Below are 20124 nucleotides of genomic sequence, written 5' to 3' on the forward strand. Positions count from 1 at the left end.
CAAAATAGCTGCCATAAATATTTTGGGGCATATAAGTCCTTTTTCCCTTTTTTAAAAAAGAATCTCTTTAGGATATAGAACAAGTAGTGGTATTACTGGGTCAAAGAGTACCTACAGTTTTGGGGCATAATTCCAAATTGTTCTCCAGAGTAGTTGGATCAGTTCATAACTTAACCAATGTCATATAAATGTTTTCCATTTTTCATGTCCTTTCACTTAAAACTCCTTTTAAAAAATGTTGAAAAAGAGAGGAATCTGGGTTGGAGAGAAGAATAATGTATTTTATCTACCAAATAATGAAAGAAAGAAAATCTGATCCAGCAAATTCTTCACTTTAACTAAGGGATGAAAATTCTACAGAAATATATGGTTAAACATTACTAGAAGCATTGTAAGAAATATATTTAAATGTGTCAGTTTGGATTCTCTTTCTTTCTTTTATTTTTTTTTGCTGAGGCAATTGAGATTAAATGACTTGCCCAGGATCACATAGCTAGGAAGTGGATTCTCTTTCTTTGAATTTTCCAATATGATTCCTCTTCACCTTCTCAACTTATATAATATTTATTTACTTGTCCATGGTTTTCATAAAATTTCCATAGAATATATATACCCAATCTGTCAGTACTAATATGACATTTAGGTTGTTTGTTGTCTTTAATTTTTTTGTCTTTGTATTTTTGTTTTTTGTCTTTTGTCTGTAATTTTTACTACATAACCATCCCACTTCTTTTCTAGTCCCATGTTTCTTTTTTATGCTGTTTCTTATGTGCAAATTATCCCTATTATTAAGCTATTTACATATCTACCATTAACTTTCCTTTTTAATTCCATATAAAAATATTGACAGATAAAATGAATCTAGTAAGATTATAATCTAATCTCCTCCCCAAAAAATCCTATTTGCATGTCTATTATTGATTTTTCTTTTTAATTACATGTAAAAATACCAACAGATAAAATAAATCATCTAGGAAGACGATAATCTAGTCTCTCCCCCAAAAAACAGAGAAGCAAAGAAAGCAATAAAGAACAATCCATGGGAATGTAAAATAACAGAGTGACTAAAACCAAATTTAGTCAACTAAAGATTGATGGATATAAAATTGAAGAATAAGCTCATTGAAGTGAGTAGAACCAAGAGAACATTGTACATAGTAACAGCAATATTATGTGATGATCAGCAGTGATGGATTTGGCTCTTTTTAACAATGCAGTGATTCAAGGCAATTCCAGTAGATTTGCAATGGAAAATACCAATTACATCCAAAAAGATATAAATATATTTTGAAGCATAGCATTTTTCTTTTTGTTTGTTTTTTTTTTCTTTAACTATACCTGATTGCTTTCTGTCTTGGGGAAGGGAGAGATAAGGAAGAAAGGGAGAAAAATTTGGAACACAAAAGTTTTACAAAAATAAAATTTCAAAACTAGCTGTATTATGTATTTGGAAAAATAAAATATTATTGAAAAAAATTATATTAAAAAAAGAAGCTTATAATGTAATAGAATTTAAAAAGCAACTAATGGAAATGCAAGACAGAATAACAAACTTGGGAGAAAAAAAAGTTTGAGCCCTAGCTTAATCAGATCAGGGGACATCAAAAAAAGGGGGAAAAAAACCCAGATGTTATATTTGAGAAACTAATTGGAAGCAGTTTCCAAGGAAAAGACAAGGATAGCCAATATACCTCAGGTGAACTGGATTCATAGGACTTTAGCATAGAGAATTACAAAGTTCATATCTCCAAAATCTAAAACAAAGAAATTATTCTAGAAAAAAATAGAAATTATCTGCCAAAAAAAAAATCTATTAAAATCTTGTTATACTTTCTAAGACACACACTCACACACACACACACACACACACACACACACACACAACACAATGAAACTATACTATAACATATTGACCTAAAAGACATGGAATTAAATCTAGAGATCTTATATTTTGTGAAATTGACCATATTATTTAAAGACAAAAGATTGTCATTCAAAGACCAACAGTTTGAAGGATGACCGTTCCTTCCTTCCCCATTCCTTATTATGTGTGGGAGGGCAGATCCCAAAGGACAATACCAGGAAGCATGAGAAAGAATTGGAGCTAGACCAAAAAAAAAAAAAAAAAATTAGGTCCTGATGGAGATATATTTCTGAAAGCTTACAATCCAAAACTGAAACTACCTCAATGATAGAACTCTGCTTTGTGACTACTTCCTTCATATTTCTGATTTTTCCATTGTCTTTAGAATGGAAAAGCTGCAAATGGAAAAAATAAGAAATACCCATAGTAGCACCAGATAGTTCCATCATGCATAGAACTGAAGGGATGCTGGATTAACACTTAAAATATAGCAGCTGTGTCTTACTTTCCTTGATAGTGGAATTTTATGTTAGACAACTTATCTTAAACAAATTTTTAATAGTACAATGGAACCAGAATAGTGATATAAATAATAGAACAAAATATATACAAAATGGTTAATGTTTGATGTGCCTTTAGAACATAAAAACTGGGGAAAGGATTCATTATTAGGATAAATGAAATGAAAATAAATGTTGTGCTTCTTCAAATTTTCTTAAATTTTTCTCACAGTTTCTATTCCCAACCTGCTTCCTAAGTCCAAAGATCTCCAAGTGACTTCATTGTTTCCTTCTTTTTATTCAGTATAAATCCTTCTACTTCCCTCTCTCCTCTAACCCCCAACTCCCCAAAACCAAAAGTAGAATTTCAATACAAAAAAAAATGTAAAATCAAGGAAAAAAAAAACTTTTAAAGGAGGAAAGGACAGGTATAACAGATAACCTACATATAAATTTTCTGAAGAATTCATAAAAATATTCCCAAATGAATGTTTGGAAACAAAACTTATTCATTTGGAATAGATATTTTTATGAAACACTTTTTATTATGAAGTAGAAAGTTATCAGCAAATATGAATATTTCTCTATGTATATAAAAGTCAGAAAATGGACAATATAATAAAACCAATCTATTATATACAGCTTGTTTTTTGTTATATGTTAAGTTTAATAAAGTAATAGCAATACTATCCTGCTTGTCTCTGCCCTCTTCTTGCTTTCCTTCTCCTCTCTTTTATTTGTAAAGGTGTACTTTAGAATCAAACAGAACTCTCATTTCTTTTTAAAGGACAATTTAAATTCAAAATTGAATTATTCTTTCTAATTTAACATCTAGACTTTCTAAATTAATACTCAATATTCTATTTTCTTCCTTTTTAAACTTTTTTTTTTTTAATTAGGTAGTGCTATTCCAAAAGGTGAATTTGTGGAATTTGAAGTTTCTGGCCCTCTGCAATACATGTGGTGGTACCATGTGGTGGGCCTGATCTGGATAAGTGAGTTCATTCTAGCCTGTCAACAGATGACTGTGGCAGGAGCTGTAGTAACGTATTATTTTACAAGGTGAGAACTTAAAATTGTCTGAAATTTCAGTTCATCAAAAATAATTAGAGACCCAGCTCTCTCAGGAATGTGATTTAAATACTTGTTAATATTTCATAAGGTTTAACAAAATAATTGGTTATTTTATTAATTTGTTTAACAAAATTATTTCTTTATGCCTATATACTTTTTGCTTTGGAGAAAAGTCAACCAAAATAATGGGAGATTAAGATTTTTCTTTTTTGAAAATAGGATTTGTGAAGTATTGAAATTCTGTAGGAATGTTGGCTCCAGTCTAAGCACAATGATCTTTAACATTCTTTTATATTGAAGCCAGTGAGCTTTAACATGCTTTTATATTGAAGCCAGTGAGCTCTGTGAAAATTTTCAATAAAATTACTTATGAGTTGAGTTATTGATATTGTTGTTATAAATGAAAATTTTAGATTACCTCACCAATGTTGACATTCTTTTTCTACCTTGTCATTTTTTTAATGTTAGTAAGCTGAATAAAAATGTCCTCCAAACTCTTGAATTTGAATAAATTTATTTGAGCTCCTTTTATGCTTTGACAGCTAACATATTTATTCTTTGAGATTAAATTTTTTTATGTTATTGTCTTTTTGATGCCTTTTAATAGGGATAAAAGGAATCTGCCATATACTCCCATTTTGGGGTCAGTGAACCGGCTCATCCGCTACCACCTTGGTACAGTGGCAAAGGGATCTTTCATTATTACATTAGTGAAAATACCACGAATGATCCTCATGTACATTCATAACCAACTTAGAGGAAAGGTAAGAAGTGAACTTCTGCATTCCATGATAATATTTGTAGAACCTTGAAAAAAAAATTTTTTTTTTGGTGATGATGGTAAGTCATTTCAGTGATGTCCATCTCTTTTTGACCCCACCTGGGGTTTTCTTGGCACTGGAGTGGTTTGCCATTTCCCTCTCCAGCTCATTATATAGATAAGAAAACTGAGGCAAACAAGGTTAAATGACTTGCCCAGACTTACACAGCTAGTAAGTGTCTTAGCCAGTTTGAACTCGGGGAGATGAGCCTTCATGACTTCAGGTGCCATACTGTGCCACCTGACTGCCCTCCTGAATCTTTTTTTAAGTTGATGTAATTACCTCTTTGAGAGAGAAAATAGAATTATGAATAAAATTCTAGACTTGGAATTAGGAAAACCTGGTTTCAAATATTGGCTGCATTTAGCTTTGTGATTGGGAAACAACTCATTTAACTTCTGACATTGTTATGTGCTTTAGGCAGTTTCATAGGGTTTTTCACTATGTGTAACACTGATTACAATCTGCTTTGGTAAACAGAGTTCAGTGCCAGAGTGTTCTACACTAAAGAAATCAAAGCTTCTTTGTATATGTATGTAATTCCATCACTGAGTTTTAGTATTTTGTTTCCTTCAATAAGGAAAAATCAACAACTATTAGACTCAGTAAGCCAAAAATATCTAGTTAAGAATTCCCCTATATGATGAGAATTGTTCAGAAAGCTGGAAAGTTTGGCAGGAATTGTTGAAAACAACATCTCATCCCTTACCACATCTCAAATCATACACCCACTTATCCTCTGGATTTCTTGAAAGGACCATCCCCATCCTTCCACACATCCAGGTATATCACTATGATTTCATCCTTACCACTTCACTCTCATTGACTTTTTATATTCAGTTATTTATCAAATTGTATCATTTCTACATAGCACCTCTTGAATCCAACCCTTCTCTGTATATACCCAGCCACCACCCTAAAGCTCTCTTCCATCTCTTCCATGAACTGTTGAAAGAGTTTTCTAATTAGTCTCTTTTTCTTTAAGTCTCTCCATTCTACTTCCTTCTTCACACAATTACTAAAGTGATTTTCCTAAAACACACATCTGACCATATCACTCCCTTGCATTTTATCCATTCAGCAAACTATAATTCCTTTGTGTCTCTCCATGGCTAGTATCAAAACTAAACTTCTTTATTTACTATTTAAAGCTTACCACAACTTGGAGCCTTCCTATATTTCCTTGGGGTGGAGAGGGAGGGGGCCAAAGAGCAGGAGGAGATTGGACTGGTATTGCTTTCCTCATTCACTCTACAATCCACATAGACTGGCTACTTTCTGCTCCTTTCAAGCAGTACTCCATCTCCTATACCCATTCCTTTATATTGACTTTGTTTCCTTCCTGGAATTCTATCCCTCTTCCCTTCAATTTCTTAGAATCTCCAGCTTGCAGAGTAGCTAGGTGATGCAGTGAATAGAACACTGGCCTTGGAATCGGGAGGACTTGAATTCAAATTTAGCTTTGACCCTTACCAGCTGTGCGATTCTGGACAAGTCACTTAACCCTGATTGCCTCACAAAAACAAAGCAAAACAAACAAAAAATCTCCAGCTTCCTTCAAATCTTAGCTTAAGAACTTTTCTCCTTCACCCTAGTTGCTAATTTCATTCTAAAATTACTTTATATCTACTTTGTATATGCCTTGTATATACTTTGTACATGTATATACATGTATTATATGTAGTCTTCATCATTAGATTATAAACTACTTAGAGCATGGACTGTTTTTGTTATTTTTTTGTATCTATAGTGCCTGACATACCTGGCACATAAATAAACTCTTAATAAATGCTTGAAGGTTGATTGATTGACATAAAACAATAAGCTCAATGTAATCAGAAGATAAAATGTCACAATATAAAAAGAAGAGCACAAAATTGAGTAGCTTTCATACTGATGATTAGGAGAGAATTCGTTTTTTAAGTTGTTGTTTTAATTAGTTTCTTTACTGATTCCCTGTGATTTGTTTTTTCTTTTAACAATACTATTGGTACTTTTGTTTTTCTGTAAAAAAGAAGGAAGGAAATGAGCATTTATTAAGTACATCCACTATGTTCTGGGCATTGTACTAAGCACTTTACAGATATTATCTAATTTGATCCTCACAACAACCTTGGAAGGTAGATACTATTATATGCCTATTTTACAATTGAAGTAACTATAACAATCCGAGGTTAAGTGACTTGATCAGGGTCATATACCTATTAAGTATCTGAGGCCAAATTTTAATTCAGGTCTTTCTGACTCCAGAACAGTGCTCTATTTTCTATACCACCCATCTCCTTTTATTTCCAAAAATCTCTCTTCTCTCCCCAACTCAATAAGCAATCCCTTCCTTGTGGTAAAGAATTTGAAAACAAAGCTAACCAATACATAAATAGAGTGACTATACAATGTTCTACCTCACTCAGCTTTGCAAAGAAGGGAAGTGGTGTTTTTCCATCTCTTCTCTTAGGCCAAACTTGATCATTGTAATTACCTAGAATTCAGTTTCTTTTTAAAAAAAAATTTTTTTACTAATATTATTATTTTGATTATGTATATTTTCTCTATTTCTATTTACTTACTCAGAATTACTTTATATAAGTTCTCATGATTCTTGAATTCTTTATATTATTCTATTCTATTTTATTCACATATTATAGTTTATCCAGCCATTCTCAAGGGTTCAACATCTATTTTAAATAATTTCTAGATTGCTACCAAAAAAAACCATGCTATTATGAATGAATATTGTCATATAGAGGACCTTTTAAAAACACACACACATATGTATGCATATGTAAGAATACTTGGAGAAGAATTCTTAATTAAACAAAATAGAAGCTATTCTCAAAGATAACATAGATAATCATGATGATCTGAAATTGAAAAACCTTTGCCTGAACAAAATCAATACAAGTAAAATGAGAAGAGAATGCAATAATTGGAAGGAAATATTTTTATTAAAAAATCACTGATAAGGGTCTTTTACCCAAGAATTTGGGAGAATTAATACAAATATACAGACCAAGAGATACTCCACAAGTAGTCAAAGGATATGAGTAAATCTCATATGAGTTCTGAAAAAGAATGACAGACTATTAACTAGAAAGAATGCTCCAAATCACCACTAATAAGAGAAATGCAAATCACTCTAAGATTTTGACATCATAGTCAGCAATTTGGCGGAATTGACAAAAGATTGAAGTCTGTGTTAGAAGGACATTATAAAGAAAAACACACTAAAAGTACACTATTGGTGGAGCTATGAATTGGCCCAAGTATTCTGGGACAAAAAGTAATTTGGAATTATACAATAAAGTACCTGAATTATCCCTGTGCTTTGATGTAGTAATCCTACTACTAGTAATATATCCCCTAGAGATCAAAAATATAAAGAAAGGGCATGTGTGTGCCAGACTATTAATAGAAATCTTATTGTGATACCAAAGAACTAGAAACAAAGTAGATGCTTATCATTTGGAGTTGTACAATACCATACTATACCATAAGAAATGAACATGAATTTAGAAAAGCATGATAGTCATATATAAAATAAATTCTCTAAATCACTGTTGATTAGAGAAATGAGCTCTGAGGTACCATCTCACCTATCAGATTGACTAATATGACAGAAAAGAAAAATAACAAATGTTGAAGGAGATGTGAGAAAATTGAGAGGATAATGCAGTGTTAGTGAACCTGTGAACTGATCCAATCATTCTGAAGAATAAATTGGGACTATCAAACTGTGCATACCCCTTAACCAAGATTTCAAAAGGAAGGGAGGAGGGAAGGAGCTATTTCTACAAAAATATTTATATCAGCTCTTTTTGTGGTGGTAAAGAACAAAGTTGAAGAGATGCCTAAAACTGGGGAATGGCTGAACAAGTTGTGATATATGATCATGATGGAATGCTATTGTACTACAAAAAATGATGAACAGGATGTTCTCAAAAAAACCTGGGAAGACTTATATAAACTGATACAAAGTGAAGTGAGCAGACCAAAAGAACTTTGTACGTAATAACAATAGAATTGTTTGATGATCAGCTGTAAATGACTTTACAGCTATTCTCAACAATACAAAAATACATGACATCTGAAGGACTTATGGTGAAAAATGCTATTTGTCTCAAGAGAAAGAACTGATGGAATGTAAAATATACTTTAAAAAAAGTTTCTATTTTTCTTGGGATTTTTTTGTCTTTGTTTTCTTTCACATGATTAATATGGAAATATGTTTTGCATGACTGCATATCTATAATGTATATCAAATTTCTTGCCTTCTTAATAAAAGGATATAGCAGGAAGAGAATTTGGAACTAACAGTTGTAAAGAGAAAAAGAAAATAAGGTTAACAATTGTTTATATGCACAGTACAAGGTTATTTGGCAGAGGAGAGAGTAAAAATAGGGAATTGAAATGACTGTAATGTAAAGATAAAACATATTGTTATACTTCTGCATCTTTTTCCCTATAAAATTCCTTATGATTAATTTTGTTTCTTCAGTTTTTTAAATATAGTTGCTTTTTCCCCCTTTCCAGGAAAATGCCTGTGCTCGATGTATGCTGAAATCTTGCATCTGTTGCCTCTGGTGTCTTGAAAAGTGCCTAAATTATTTAAATCAGGTAATACTATGTATACACAACATCTTACACTGAAAAGAGATATGATTTCTCCTTCTCCAAGACAAAATAATTAGTTTAATTCATTGGAAAGTTTTTTTTTTCCTTATTGCATCGTATTGGTTAACATGTTTATATATTTCAATCAAATCCTTATGTTAAAGTGAATATATATTTTGTTCCTTCTGAGGTTTATTATTGCAGTAGTCTCTATTTATAATGCATGAATAAAAAATTATTAGGGTTCAGCTTTCAGGAAAGTCATTTAGAAATGAATGTAATCATGTCCTCATAAATTAAAACAAATATGTCCAATAATTAAGTACTGGTTAATAATACACCTATAATTCTCAAGCCTTGTTATATTTGAAACAATGCATAGAAAGTAAAACTTGTTTTTGAAGTATATTTTTTAAATGTTTTAGGATTTATACAAAATATCTTCCAGAACAAAAAAATGTCTATTTTGTTTAGAAATACTTCCCCACCCCCCAAAAAAGAAAACTTGAATTTTTGTTTACTGCTTTTGAAGTGTCATTTTTTATCAATTATGACAAAGACCATCTTCATGATGTGATTTTCACTTGTTTCTCCTAATGACAATCTGTTCTTCTCAGGATTTGAGAAGAATATTCATTTAAGGCAACTCTCTTCATTATTACTAATTCCGCTTACTTAACTGCTCCATGAACCCAAGAGCTCTTGGTTTTCTAAGACTCCACTTCTATTGGTCATATTTCTTTTAATTATAAAGGTGATTTTTTAAAAAATTGATGGAGCAGCTAGTTGGTACAGTAATCAGAGTACTATTGCTGCATTCAAGAATATCCAAGTTTAAATTAATCTTTATACACTTGACTCTAGCTATGTGATTTTGGATAAGTCATTTAATCCTGACTGCCAAACCAAAAGTTAAAAAAAAAAAAATTAACTGAAGAACCATCTCTTATAATGTTGTTCAATATGACTTTTTCTCCCTCAAAAAAAGTTATGACTATCCTTAACTATTTTATACAATCATATGCTATTGTTCAAAAATTAAATTCCTTTCTCTTTTATACTGATTTTCTGTATCTGTACATTTTCCCCACCTTGAATTCTGTGAATCTTAGAAAAAAACCCAAAAGATAAATGGCTTCTGTAGTTCTTGAAGTGGGTGGAAATGGAAAATAGTGTTTGAGAACTGGCATACTCATTCTTTGAAGAGCTTTAATTTTGATTTCTCATTTCTAAGCAGACAAACTGGAATATTCTCTCCTGCCTTCTATTTTCAACAGTGTCTCATCACTTCACTATGTTTTCTCTTTTCACTCTAAAAATCTCTCTCCTTTTTCTCCCTATCCTGAATGGGATAATATTGTCAGAGTGCCACTCAAGTTCCTTTTTCTCTGCCACAAGATTTATTTTTAAAAATTACAGAATTATACAGTAAAAGTCTACTTTGTAAGCCATTCGAAAGGTATTAATACCTTCTCACTTGAGCTACTTTATGCATTGCTTCCCCCCCAACCCCCTTAGTCTGCAATGTTTGAATTAAGAAATAAAAAATGAGTTAGGGTGGTATTGATTTTTTTTTTCAGTAGATCCTGAAATTATTCTGTTTAGATTTAGAGATTGCTTAAAGGACCAACCTATTCATAAATTGTTTTTCCTTTTTTTTCCCCTTCAATAAAAATAATGTATAACCCCCCCCCCCTTACTTCCTTTTTTTCCCCTTTCACTTTTTTTTTTCATTTACTTTAAACATCATCTTCTTGTGTTGGTAACAGTGGACTATTTCAGGTGGTTCTATTTGACCTGTACACAAGAATAGTTGTTGTATCTTCCCCACCTGAATATGGAATTAATAAAACTGCTTAGCAAATGTTTCTAAAATTAACAAAAATAATATTTATATAGTGCTTAATAAAAAGCCAATTCTTTGAGGTAGATATTATAATTACTGTTCTCCACATTTTACAGATCTATATATTGAAGCTCACAGATTTGAGGTGATTCGCAATCACAGTTTTAAGCATCATAACAGGGATTCACAAATACCCAGGTCATATGACCCCAAAAGGAATCCTTTTTCCATAATTTTATATACTTTCTCTTTTAAATAAAATTTCTAATTGAATGTTTTCATGAATTCCTTAAGCAGAAAGAGATCTAACTGAGCTACAATTCAATCCAGTCCAATCCAACAAATGTTTTTTAAAAGCATTAACTAGGTACAAAACACATAGTTTCTTATTTTATATCTTCCTCGACTATAATTATTTCAACTTACACAATGGTATTTCTTGGCTTCTTCACTTTTTTTCTTTATATCTGCAAAGCTATTCAGAAGAGAGATTCAACTCAGTTTTTTATACCAGAGAGGCATTCTTCTTTGCAATTTTAGTTCATATATACAACAAACATAATATGAAATCATCACCAAGCTGAAAAAGGAGATTTGCTCCAGTAGAGCATAACATTATGTGGGTGCATCAATGATTCCAAGGTCATTCTGAAAGGGTCATGATTTAGGAGGATGGACATGGGACAAAAGGCGCCAAACTTGAAACCCATTGTCTCATCCGTCACTTATCAGTCATGTGACTTTTAGCAAGTTCTTCCACTTTCAGCCTCAGCTTTCTCATTTATAAAATGGAGGGAATTAGATAAGGTGATCTCTAGAATCCCTTCTGGTTCCAACAATCTTTCTTTCTGCCAAGTGGGGGAAAAAACCCCCAACAATAATAACAGCTCAGAGTGCCCAGTTCTAAAACTTATCCTTATTCCTGTACCCAATACTCTTAAGAAATTTTTTATCAACAATTTGAGTAATTTGCTAAAGAATATTCTTACTAAGTTCTCTGGAGACAGAAAATGAAGTGAGATAAATAAGTTACACTTGATAGAATGTGACAGAGATTTTAAAAAAGACCTTGATGAGGTAAAATTAAAGAGAATGATGTTTAAGACGAGCAGAGTTGTAAGAAAGAAAAGCAGATGATATTGCCTTTGTGGATAGTGATCATATAAAAGTGACAAAAGTCATTTGTTTTTGTATCTACAACTGAACATCACAGGGTTTTAGAACTTACTACAAAAGGGGAGAAATTAACTTAAGTTTTTAAGGTAAGTTACTTGATATTACTAAGTGTTTTGGAATATGTGGCCTATTTGACCTATAAGGAAAGTCTTTTCCCTAAACTCTCTAAAGGCTTATATTTTAGAACTAAATTGCAAAAATTAAAACTAAATTGGAGTTTATGGGAGTATAATATTTAGAGCTGAAAGAAACCTTAGAGATAGCTTAGCTCAAGTCTTTCCTGTTAGAGAAAGTAAGATCCTGAGAAGGAACTGTGTTGATAAGCATTAGGGCTAGGACATGAAACCGTAGTCCTCTGATTTTCAATCCTCTGTTCTTTCCAAAACACCATATTGACTCTCTCTCTGCTGGAACATCAGGAGAGTGTGAAGAAAAGTTTGAGTTGGGAAATTGTATGTGTAAAATATATATATTTCCCAAACCCAATATAACCCAAAGAATGGCCTAATGCAGTAATTTTATAGAGTATAAAAAGAATTAAAATGGGGACAGAAGAAGAGCTTTCATCTCCATGCGTATTGCCAATAAGGGGGAAAGGGGCAAGCTGAAACAAGAGGGACTTAACTAAAATATGAATGCTTGTTGACAGGACTTTGAAGGTTCTGCAGTCTTCTTCCTAGAGTCTTTTCATACAGAATAGAAGCTCTCTGTCTGAAATGTTTTAGACAATGATAAGTAATGGTGATATTCACAGACCTTCCTGAAAGCTGAAGACTAGACTTACTGATCTCAAGACAATTGTGAGAAATATGAAGTGGAAGGATAGGAGAATTGTCATGAGAGACAGCTGGTGGTCCAGTAATAGAGTGCTGGGGCTCGAGTCAGGACATCCTGAGTTCAAATGTGGGCTCAGCCACTTACTAGTTGTGTGACCCCAAGCCTCAGTTTCCTCAAATAAGTTTAGAAATAACTACCTCACAGGGTTGTTTTGATCCTCAGATCACATAATAAGCAATATATAAATGTTTATTTCTTTTCTCCCAAGGGAAGTTTCTCTTGATAGTCTGCTACTTGTCAAATTACTCAGTAGGCCTAATTCATCCATAGCAGATGCTCAAATAAATCTTTTCTCTCCTCAATTACTTTTCTTTGCCTTTTATTGCTCACTCTCTCTAAAAAGACTTTTATTTTTCCAGATACTTGAGCTCCTTATTAAAGAAAGTTAAAAATGGATAAATTATAAAACTCCCAATTATTTTTACCAACAGCAAGGAAGGATCAGTGATACAGGTCTCCAAAATTCATTGGTATTTGCTTTTCAAACGTAGGTTTTGCACTTGTGACTAGAGGCAGCAATGGTGTAGAGATTTCAAAAACATGAACCTAACATTTCCAAGAGCTGCCAAACTAGATTAAAATGTAATTGGATTGGAATACAAGGTTTTACACAAGGGATGAATATTGAAAATATGCATATATTTTGAAAATTAAAATTTTTTTAAAAATGTAATTGGGAAATATTTTTAAATGAATAAAATAGAGAAGAACATAAATAATGTTAATATGTAGTTTTCTAAGTCACTGTGCAATCCATTGGGATCCTTATATACAGTGTAATGGCTCCATTTCTCTTTTGAGTTTGACAGCTCAGGTACTGTGGCAGGGGACTAGGCCTCAGAGCCAGGAAGGACCTGGCTTCAGGTCCTGCCTCTGACATATACTGGCTGTGTCATTCTTACTCTCTCGATGTTCTAGGCATTTAGAACTCTGAGTTGCAGAAAAGATGGATGCAAACTGGTAGAATTTTCTCATCTGGGAAATTCCAGATCTCATATCTGCCTAGAATTCTGGCCATTATAGATAATATTTAAATTCAATATTTTGAAGAAACAGGAACCCAATGATCATTCTGGAAACATTTATGGCATATCTATTATGTTTGGTTGTATTGAGGTTATAATGAGAAAAAAAAATGAAACCATTGATGCCCTCAAGGAACAAAATATGACTGGCTCTAGAAAACCAATGAAGCTTTTCCACTTTCTGGCTTTGGCTCAGAACTTTTTTCACTAACCACTTCTTCTGTTAGGAAAAATCACGTCTCCTCCCAGACCTGAAAAGAAGAGCATAAGTTGAGCTACATCATAAGTTTTTTAGTTTATGCTTTTCCTACATAAGGAGAAAAATAAATTCAGCATTTTGAGGCCCTTCTGCTAGGCTATAGGCTACAAGAAAAATAAAAAAGAATAAAAGGACATATTTATTCTCAGCAAAGAACTTTATTACCTAATTTGTTGAACCGTGTTAGCAAGAAATTCAAAGATCTTTCCATCTGAATTTGCAATTAAATAATATCCTATATATTTTATCTTACATGTTAGGTTATTATAAGTTTTAGGTAACCAAAAATTGTAGTTAACTAAAAAATTAATTTTTGTTCCAGTAGGTCTTATATCTATAATTCACCTTTTTTTCACTCCTAGGAACTTCTAAGTAAAACCAAAGATCAAAAGAGTTCTTTTGATTGATGGTTTATAAATTTTAAAGAGAGCTTTATCAAGATTAAGCAGGTAGAAAATAAGTTCCTGTTATATCACAATTAATTTCAATAAACTAAAAATGACCAAATATAGATAGTATAGAAAATAATATCCAATGATCTTTGTCTCATCCTTCTTGACCTTTCTGCTGACATTTTGTTGACCTTTCTGGTGGCTTTTTTCAAACTTTCAGTCATCCTCAAATCTCCCACACTTTCTCAACTGAGAAGCTTGTCTTGTTTCACTTACTTTGTGTAAACTTCCCCAAAAATGTCTTTCTTCACTGTGATACCATAGTTTCCCTCTGAGAAAATGTGATAATATGCTTGATCATATGTCTTCAAGGGATATGACCGATCATTGCATTGATCAGAATTCTGAAGTCTTTCAAAATTATCAAATTTACACTGTGATTTTTCTTCTTTATATTGTTTTAGTTCTGCTCATTTCACTGTGAATCAGTTCGTATTCCTCAGGATTCTCAGAAATTGTTTCATAATTTCTTATACTATCACAGTACATTCATATGTCATAATTTTTCCCCCCTGAGGCAATTGGGTTAAGTGACTTGCCCAGGGTCACAGAGATGATAAGTGTTAAGTGTCTGAGACCAGATTAGAACTCAGGTCCTCCTGACTTCAGGGCTGATCCTCGATCCACTATACCACCTAGCTGCCCCCATATCATAATTTCTTTAGCCATTTGCTAGTTGATAGACATTCCTTAGGTTCTAGTTATTTTTTTCCTGCTTAATCACTCTTCAGGATCAGGATATTTGTTTCCTTTGTTGTTGTTCATACTTGTTTATCTTTAAATTTTGGTACATTTCTATATCAAATTGTTTGTGCGTTCAACCTTCCCTTTAGAGTTGAGTTCAGATAATGTTTATGTCTTCTCACTCACATCAATTATAAGAAATAGCAACCCCCTTCTTTCTCCTAAATACATTAGTACATTCACTTTACCCTCCCTTCATTTTCTGCTCTTAAAATGCTCAAAATAAAACCAATGTAACCGCAGACCTTATGCTTTTCTCATTTAACTTTCTCAGTAATCCTTGGAGATAACTTCTTCAAGATCTTAAAGGAACACTTGTTTCTTAAAGCTGTTAGAATGGTAGCATTACATTGTCATACAGCCCCTTCCAATTAAACAAATAAACTTATTTTTCTCTACATTCTTGTGTTTGTATTTAAGAATTCTTACTCAGCCACCTAGGAACCTAAGGGCCTAGAGTCAGGAAAATTTAAGTTCAAACCTACCTTCAAGCATTTATTAGCTCTGTAACCCTGGACAAGTGACTTATCCTTCTGGCTCTTTTTTCTTAATTATAAAATGGAAATAATAATAGCACCTGATTCCCAGGGTTGTTAGGAGAATTAAATAAGATAATATTTCTAAAGTGCTTAACAGAGTGAGTTATACATGGTAAATAATATAATAAATTCTTCTTTCCTTCCTACTTATCCCTGGTCTTTTCATTAGAATGTAGAAAATTCGCTATTCCATTAAAAGTCCAATTTTTTTCCCCTATAAAATTATTTTCAAGTTTTCTAGGTATGTTATTGTTGATAATAAGCCCAACTGATAACATGGATTATATTTTCATTTGTCTTCTGGTTTTAGTAACTATGGCAGCTTTTTTTTAATCCTTTTTTTGTAATATTATTTTTTTCCCAAACATTTCCATTCTTTTATTTCATACATCTGTATTTACAACATTGTCATAAAATGAATGATCAGTAGTCTTTAAATTAATGAAGGGCAACAGCTTAAGTTCTTAAAACACAGGAAGACCAAAATGAAATACATTAACTGGATTAAAACATGCAAAAAATCCATCAATGACAAAGTTATGAAATAATGCCTATGCTTAATGAAATAGTACTTTCCTTCATATTCTGTCACAAAAGCTCCCTATTAAATGATAAAATGAAATGAAAGAAATCAGATTGATTTTTGTTTTAATTGGAACAAGAATTATATCTCTCTGGTTTCATAGTTTATAACCCAAACATGAACTTTCCTGGTTCTGTTGCTACCAGTTTATAAGAAGTTGTATAGGTACATGTATACTAATTAGCAAAGAGGATTGGTTTTCTTTCCTTAAAAATCCTATCCCATGAACTTTACAAAAATCAATAAAGCAATAATGTGGGTCATGGGGAGGAGAAGGGGGGGGGGGGACCTTACTCAAATGCAGCTAAAACCAGACACAAGAAGCTTCAATAGAATTTTTTTAAATTAGTTTTTAAATTACCCATACATATGTTTTGTATATAAAAAGCCATAATAAAAATTTTTTTTAAAAAATTTTAAATAGTTTTAAAGCAAAATTTTCAGCATAATTTACAGAAACAGCTTTAAATAAAAAAGGTGGTGGGCCCTAGCTAATTATTTAATATTTTAACATGTAAACAAACACTCTCTCCCATTTCCACCTTGTTATCAAAACTGTGATCTCAGTAACAGCTGAAATGGCAGTTCTTTTTTTGGGGGGGAGGGGGTAGAAATGATTTATTGTAATTGAATGATATTGGTAACCAGGTTTTTAGGAAATCCACTGATTCTCAGATTATTTTTTCCATTCTGTTTTCTAAGCCAATTGTTACAGATAGTCGATACTTCACATCTCTATTTTTGATCTTTTGACTGTTAATAGCATTCCTACTATCATTTTTTAGTTTTATTTGTTTCATCCTACTTTTCATGGAATATTCTACTTGAATAAGGTTTTCAGTTTCTCTAATGTGCTGTGTATTCTCTAAGTTTTTCTGAAGAGCTCTAAATAGATTGTCTCTTCTCTAAATATTCCTTCATTCCATTCCACTGTGGCAGTCCTTGTGACCAGACTGACTTTCTCTCTCTCTCTCTCTCTCTCTCTCTCTCTCTCTCTCTCTCTCTCTCTCTCTTTCTCTCTCTCTCTCTTTATTTTAGGTCCTGAATAAAGTCTTCTGAAATATTATCTTGGGATTCTCCTAAAAGAATTATTTGTTGAAATATAAAGTTTTCTATCAAAAACTGTTAGAATATTTAAAATTTTCAGTGCTTATAGGTTATGTCAACTAATAAGAATAACAAGACTTCTTAATGTCAGATAAATGAAACATTGTTATGGATTTTTTAAATCACCTATTTACTCTTTGTTTTTATTTCCTCTCTTTGCATTGTATAATTTGAATGAATTTTAAAGACATAATTTTCTTATACCTGAAAAGAAAAAAATTATTGATGATTTTTTTTCATTTGTTCAGAATGCATACACAGCAACAGCTATCAACAGTACCAACTTCTGCACCTCAGCAAAGGATGCCTTTGTAATTCTAGTGGAGAATGCTTTGAGAGTGGCTACCATCAACACAGTGGGAGATTTTATGTTATTCCTAGGCAAGGTAGGACCATTGTATATTTTAAAGAGCTTCCATCTTTTAAACATGTGTGCATTGTATTTTAAAGAACTTTTTCTAGAAATCACTTCTGCATGTTTTCTCTTATATTTCAGAGTTATCTGGATACACACAGAATATGCTTTATATAATGTCACAGTTGGAAGACAGAACTAAAGCCTGCCATAGTTTTATTTTATACCTTTGTTTCACTGTATTTGGGAAGCATGTGATTCAGCCTTTAGTTGATTGATCATGAGATGGTTAAAAAAAAAAAATTAACCATAACAGCTCATGAAATAACTGATATTTACATAGCAATTTAAGGTTTTTAAAACTTTTATTTTTGATTCTCACAAAAATCTTGCAAAATAGATATTACCAGCATCATTATCCCCATATTTACAAGTGAGAAAACTGAGGCTTGCAGAAGTTAAGTTAATTACAGTTTACTAAGTTTTGAGACAGAACTTTTGTCTGTCCAATCTTTCTGGTTCCACGTCCAGTGTGCTAAGCTCTGTTCCATTATGGATTAAACTACCTACTTAAACATAGAATAAGGAATGGTCTGCATCAGGGATGAGAGTACAGACATAAGTGATATCACGTAGTTTTTGAAATACTCAGATATATTAGAAACCATATTATTTCACTGTATGTTTAAAACATACTTTGGACAAGAACTGGCATTTAATATGGAGAAACTGAAGCATAAAGTATATTGGTTTTATATGATTGGAAGTAGAATGGTACTTAAGAAAATGTTACATATAGAGTTAGAATAAAAATTATATATATAAAATGTAACTTTTGAAATGGTGTAGCTAATCCTGCTTTCTAATGATCTGATTAGATCCTAGCATATGTTTTCAATTAAGGAATTTATTATTCTAAAGAACTAATTTAGATGAGGTTAAGAGATCTCTGTCTACCAAGATTTTGTATCCAGGCTTACAGTTTGCCAGTTGCCTTTTCCTTGTGTTGTCTATTTCCATTAAATTGTCAGATAATAGATTGAGCTTATAGTTCATTTTTTTAAGCTTCAGCAAATAAATAAATCAATAGACTATGAGATGAGTGCATAATTAGATAATGGTGTTAGGGGGAGTGGTGAACTAAAGGACATTCTGACATTCCCAGGAATTGTTTGATATGTCATTAAATGTCTTCTCTGAAAAGATATTTCTCAAATCTCAAACTGGAAGTAAAATTAATGGTAACAAACTAAAAAAGAACAATGTTGGATACAAAATGGTTTTCAGTTAAAGAAGATGATTTTAAGAGAAAAGTCTTTGGAGAGAGATGTAGGGCAACTCTACCAGGTGGATGCTAATTTTATCCTATTTATACCTCAGCATATTACAACATTTTACATTGTGTTTTTTTTTTTAATACTTCTCTAGAATTGTGTGCCAAATAGTTCAGAAGTAGCAGCTAGATGGTACAGTAGAAAGATCTTGAGACATGAAGACTTGAATTCTAATATGGCCTTAGATACTTAGAAACTGGGTGCTTCTGGGAAAGTCATTAAGCATTTCTGCCTCAATTTCCTCATCTATAAAATGAAATAATAATAGCATCTACTTGCTAAGGTCATGGTGAGGATAAAATGAGATAGTATTTGTAAAATACTGTGTGAGCCTGTAAATACTAATGATTTTGTGCAAAGAAAAAGAAATCAAAGCCTTCTTTTGTATCATTTAACTCAGAGCCTTTAGACATTTACAAAAGCTAAGGCAGTAGATCCAATTGCCATTTGGGACCAGTAGCATTTGTTTGAGTTTTTCTTACCCATACACTCAAATTTGCCATTTTTCTTGTGACTAGAGAGGATTGATTGGATATATATATATATATATATATATATATATATATATATGCCTTGATAAAATCCATCATTACTCTTTACTGATATTGATTCAGCTTCTAATTTGTGCTCATGACTGTACTAGTTTAGGCATTGTGATATAGTATAGATTATAGTATTTATTATATTATTTTATTTCACTGCTAAACCCAATTTAGTTATCATATTACATATCATCATATTACATGTGATAAATGACATAAATAGTAGTATAGAAAAGATGGTTGTGGGCTAGAATGGTCAGGACTTGATAGAGGTAGGACTTGACTTGAGCTTTGAACAATGGGTAGATTTGGGATATGCAAAAAGGAGTAAGGAATACATTTCAAGCCAGAACAATGTAGTGAGCAAAGGAAAAAATATGCAAAATGTTTTAGGGGGAAAAAAAGTAGCTAGAATAGTTGAGCTAAAGCAGAAGATTAATGTTATAAGAGATAAG

At 32.0% G+C, this 20124-nt stretch overlaps 1 protein-coding gene and 1 long non-coding RNA gene across 3 annotated transcripts in view; one reads left to right on the forward strand and one right to left on the reverse strand.

Moving 5' to 3' along the window:
- LOC116420472 overlaps positions 1–11192 on the reverse strand; it is a 29437-nt gene extending 18245 nt beyond the window's left edge. Inside the window, exon 1 of the long non-coding RNA XR_004230805.1 lies at positions 11143–11192. This is a non-coding gene — a long non-coding RNA (uncharacterized LOC116420472). The remainder of the gene's footprint in view (positions 1–11142) is intronic.
- The window catches only part of SLC44A1 (solute carrier family 44 member 1), a 184995-nt gene that overhangs the window by 150165 nt on the left and 14706 nt on the right, over positions 1–20124 (forward strand). For both annotated transcript variants that reach the window (XM_031945566.1, XM_031945567.1), the window contains exons 10-13: positions 3264–3426; positions 4046–4202; positions 8790–8873; positions 17687–17824. In XM_031945566.1, the coding sequence (XP_031801426.1) occupies positions 3264–3426; positions 4046–4202; positions 8790–8873; positions 17687–17824 (542 nt within the window). The remainder of the gene's footprint in view (positions 1–3263; positions 3427–4045; positions 4203–8789; positions 8874–17686; positions 17825–20124) is intronic.

Source organism: Sarcophilus harrisii, chromosome 1 (assembly GCF_902635505.1).
Source record: "Sarcophilus harrisii chromosome 1, mSarHar1.11, whole genome shotgun sequence".
Taxonomy (NCBI): domain Eukaryota; kingdom Metazoa; phylum Chordata; class Mammalia; order Dasyuromorphia; family Dasyuridae; genus Sarcophilus; species Sarcophilus harrisii.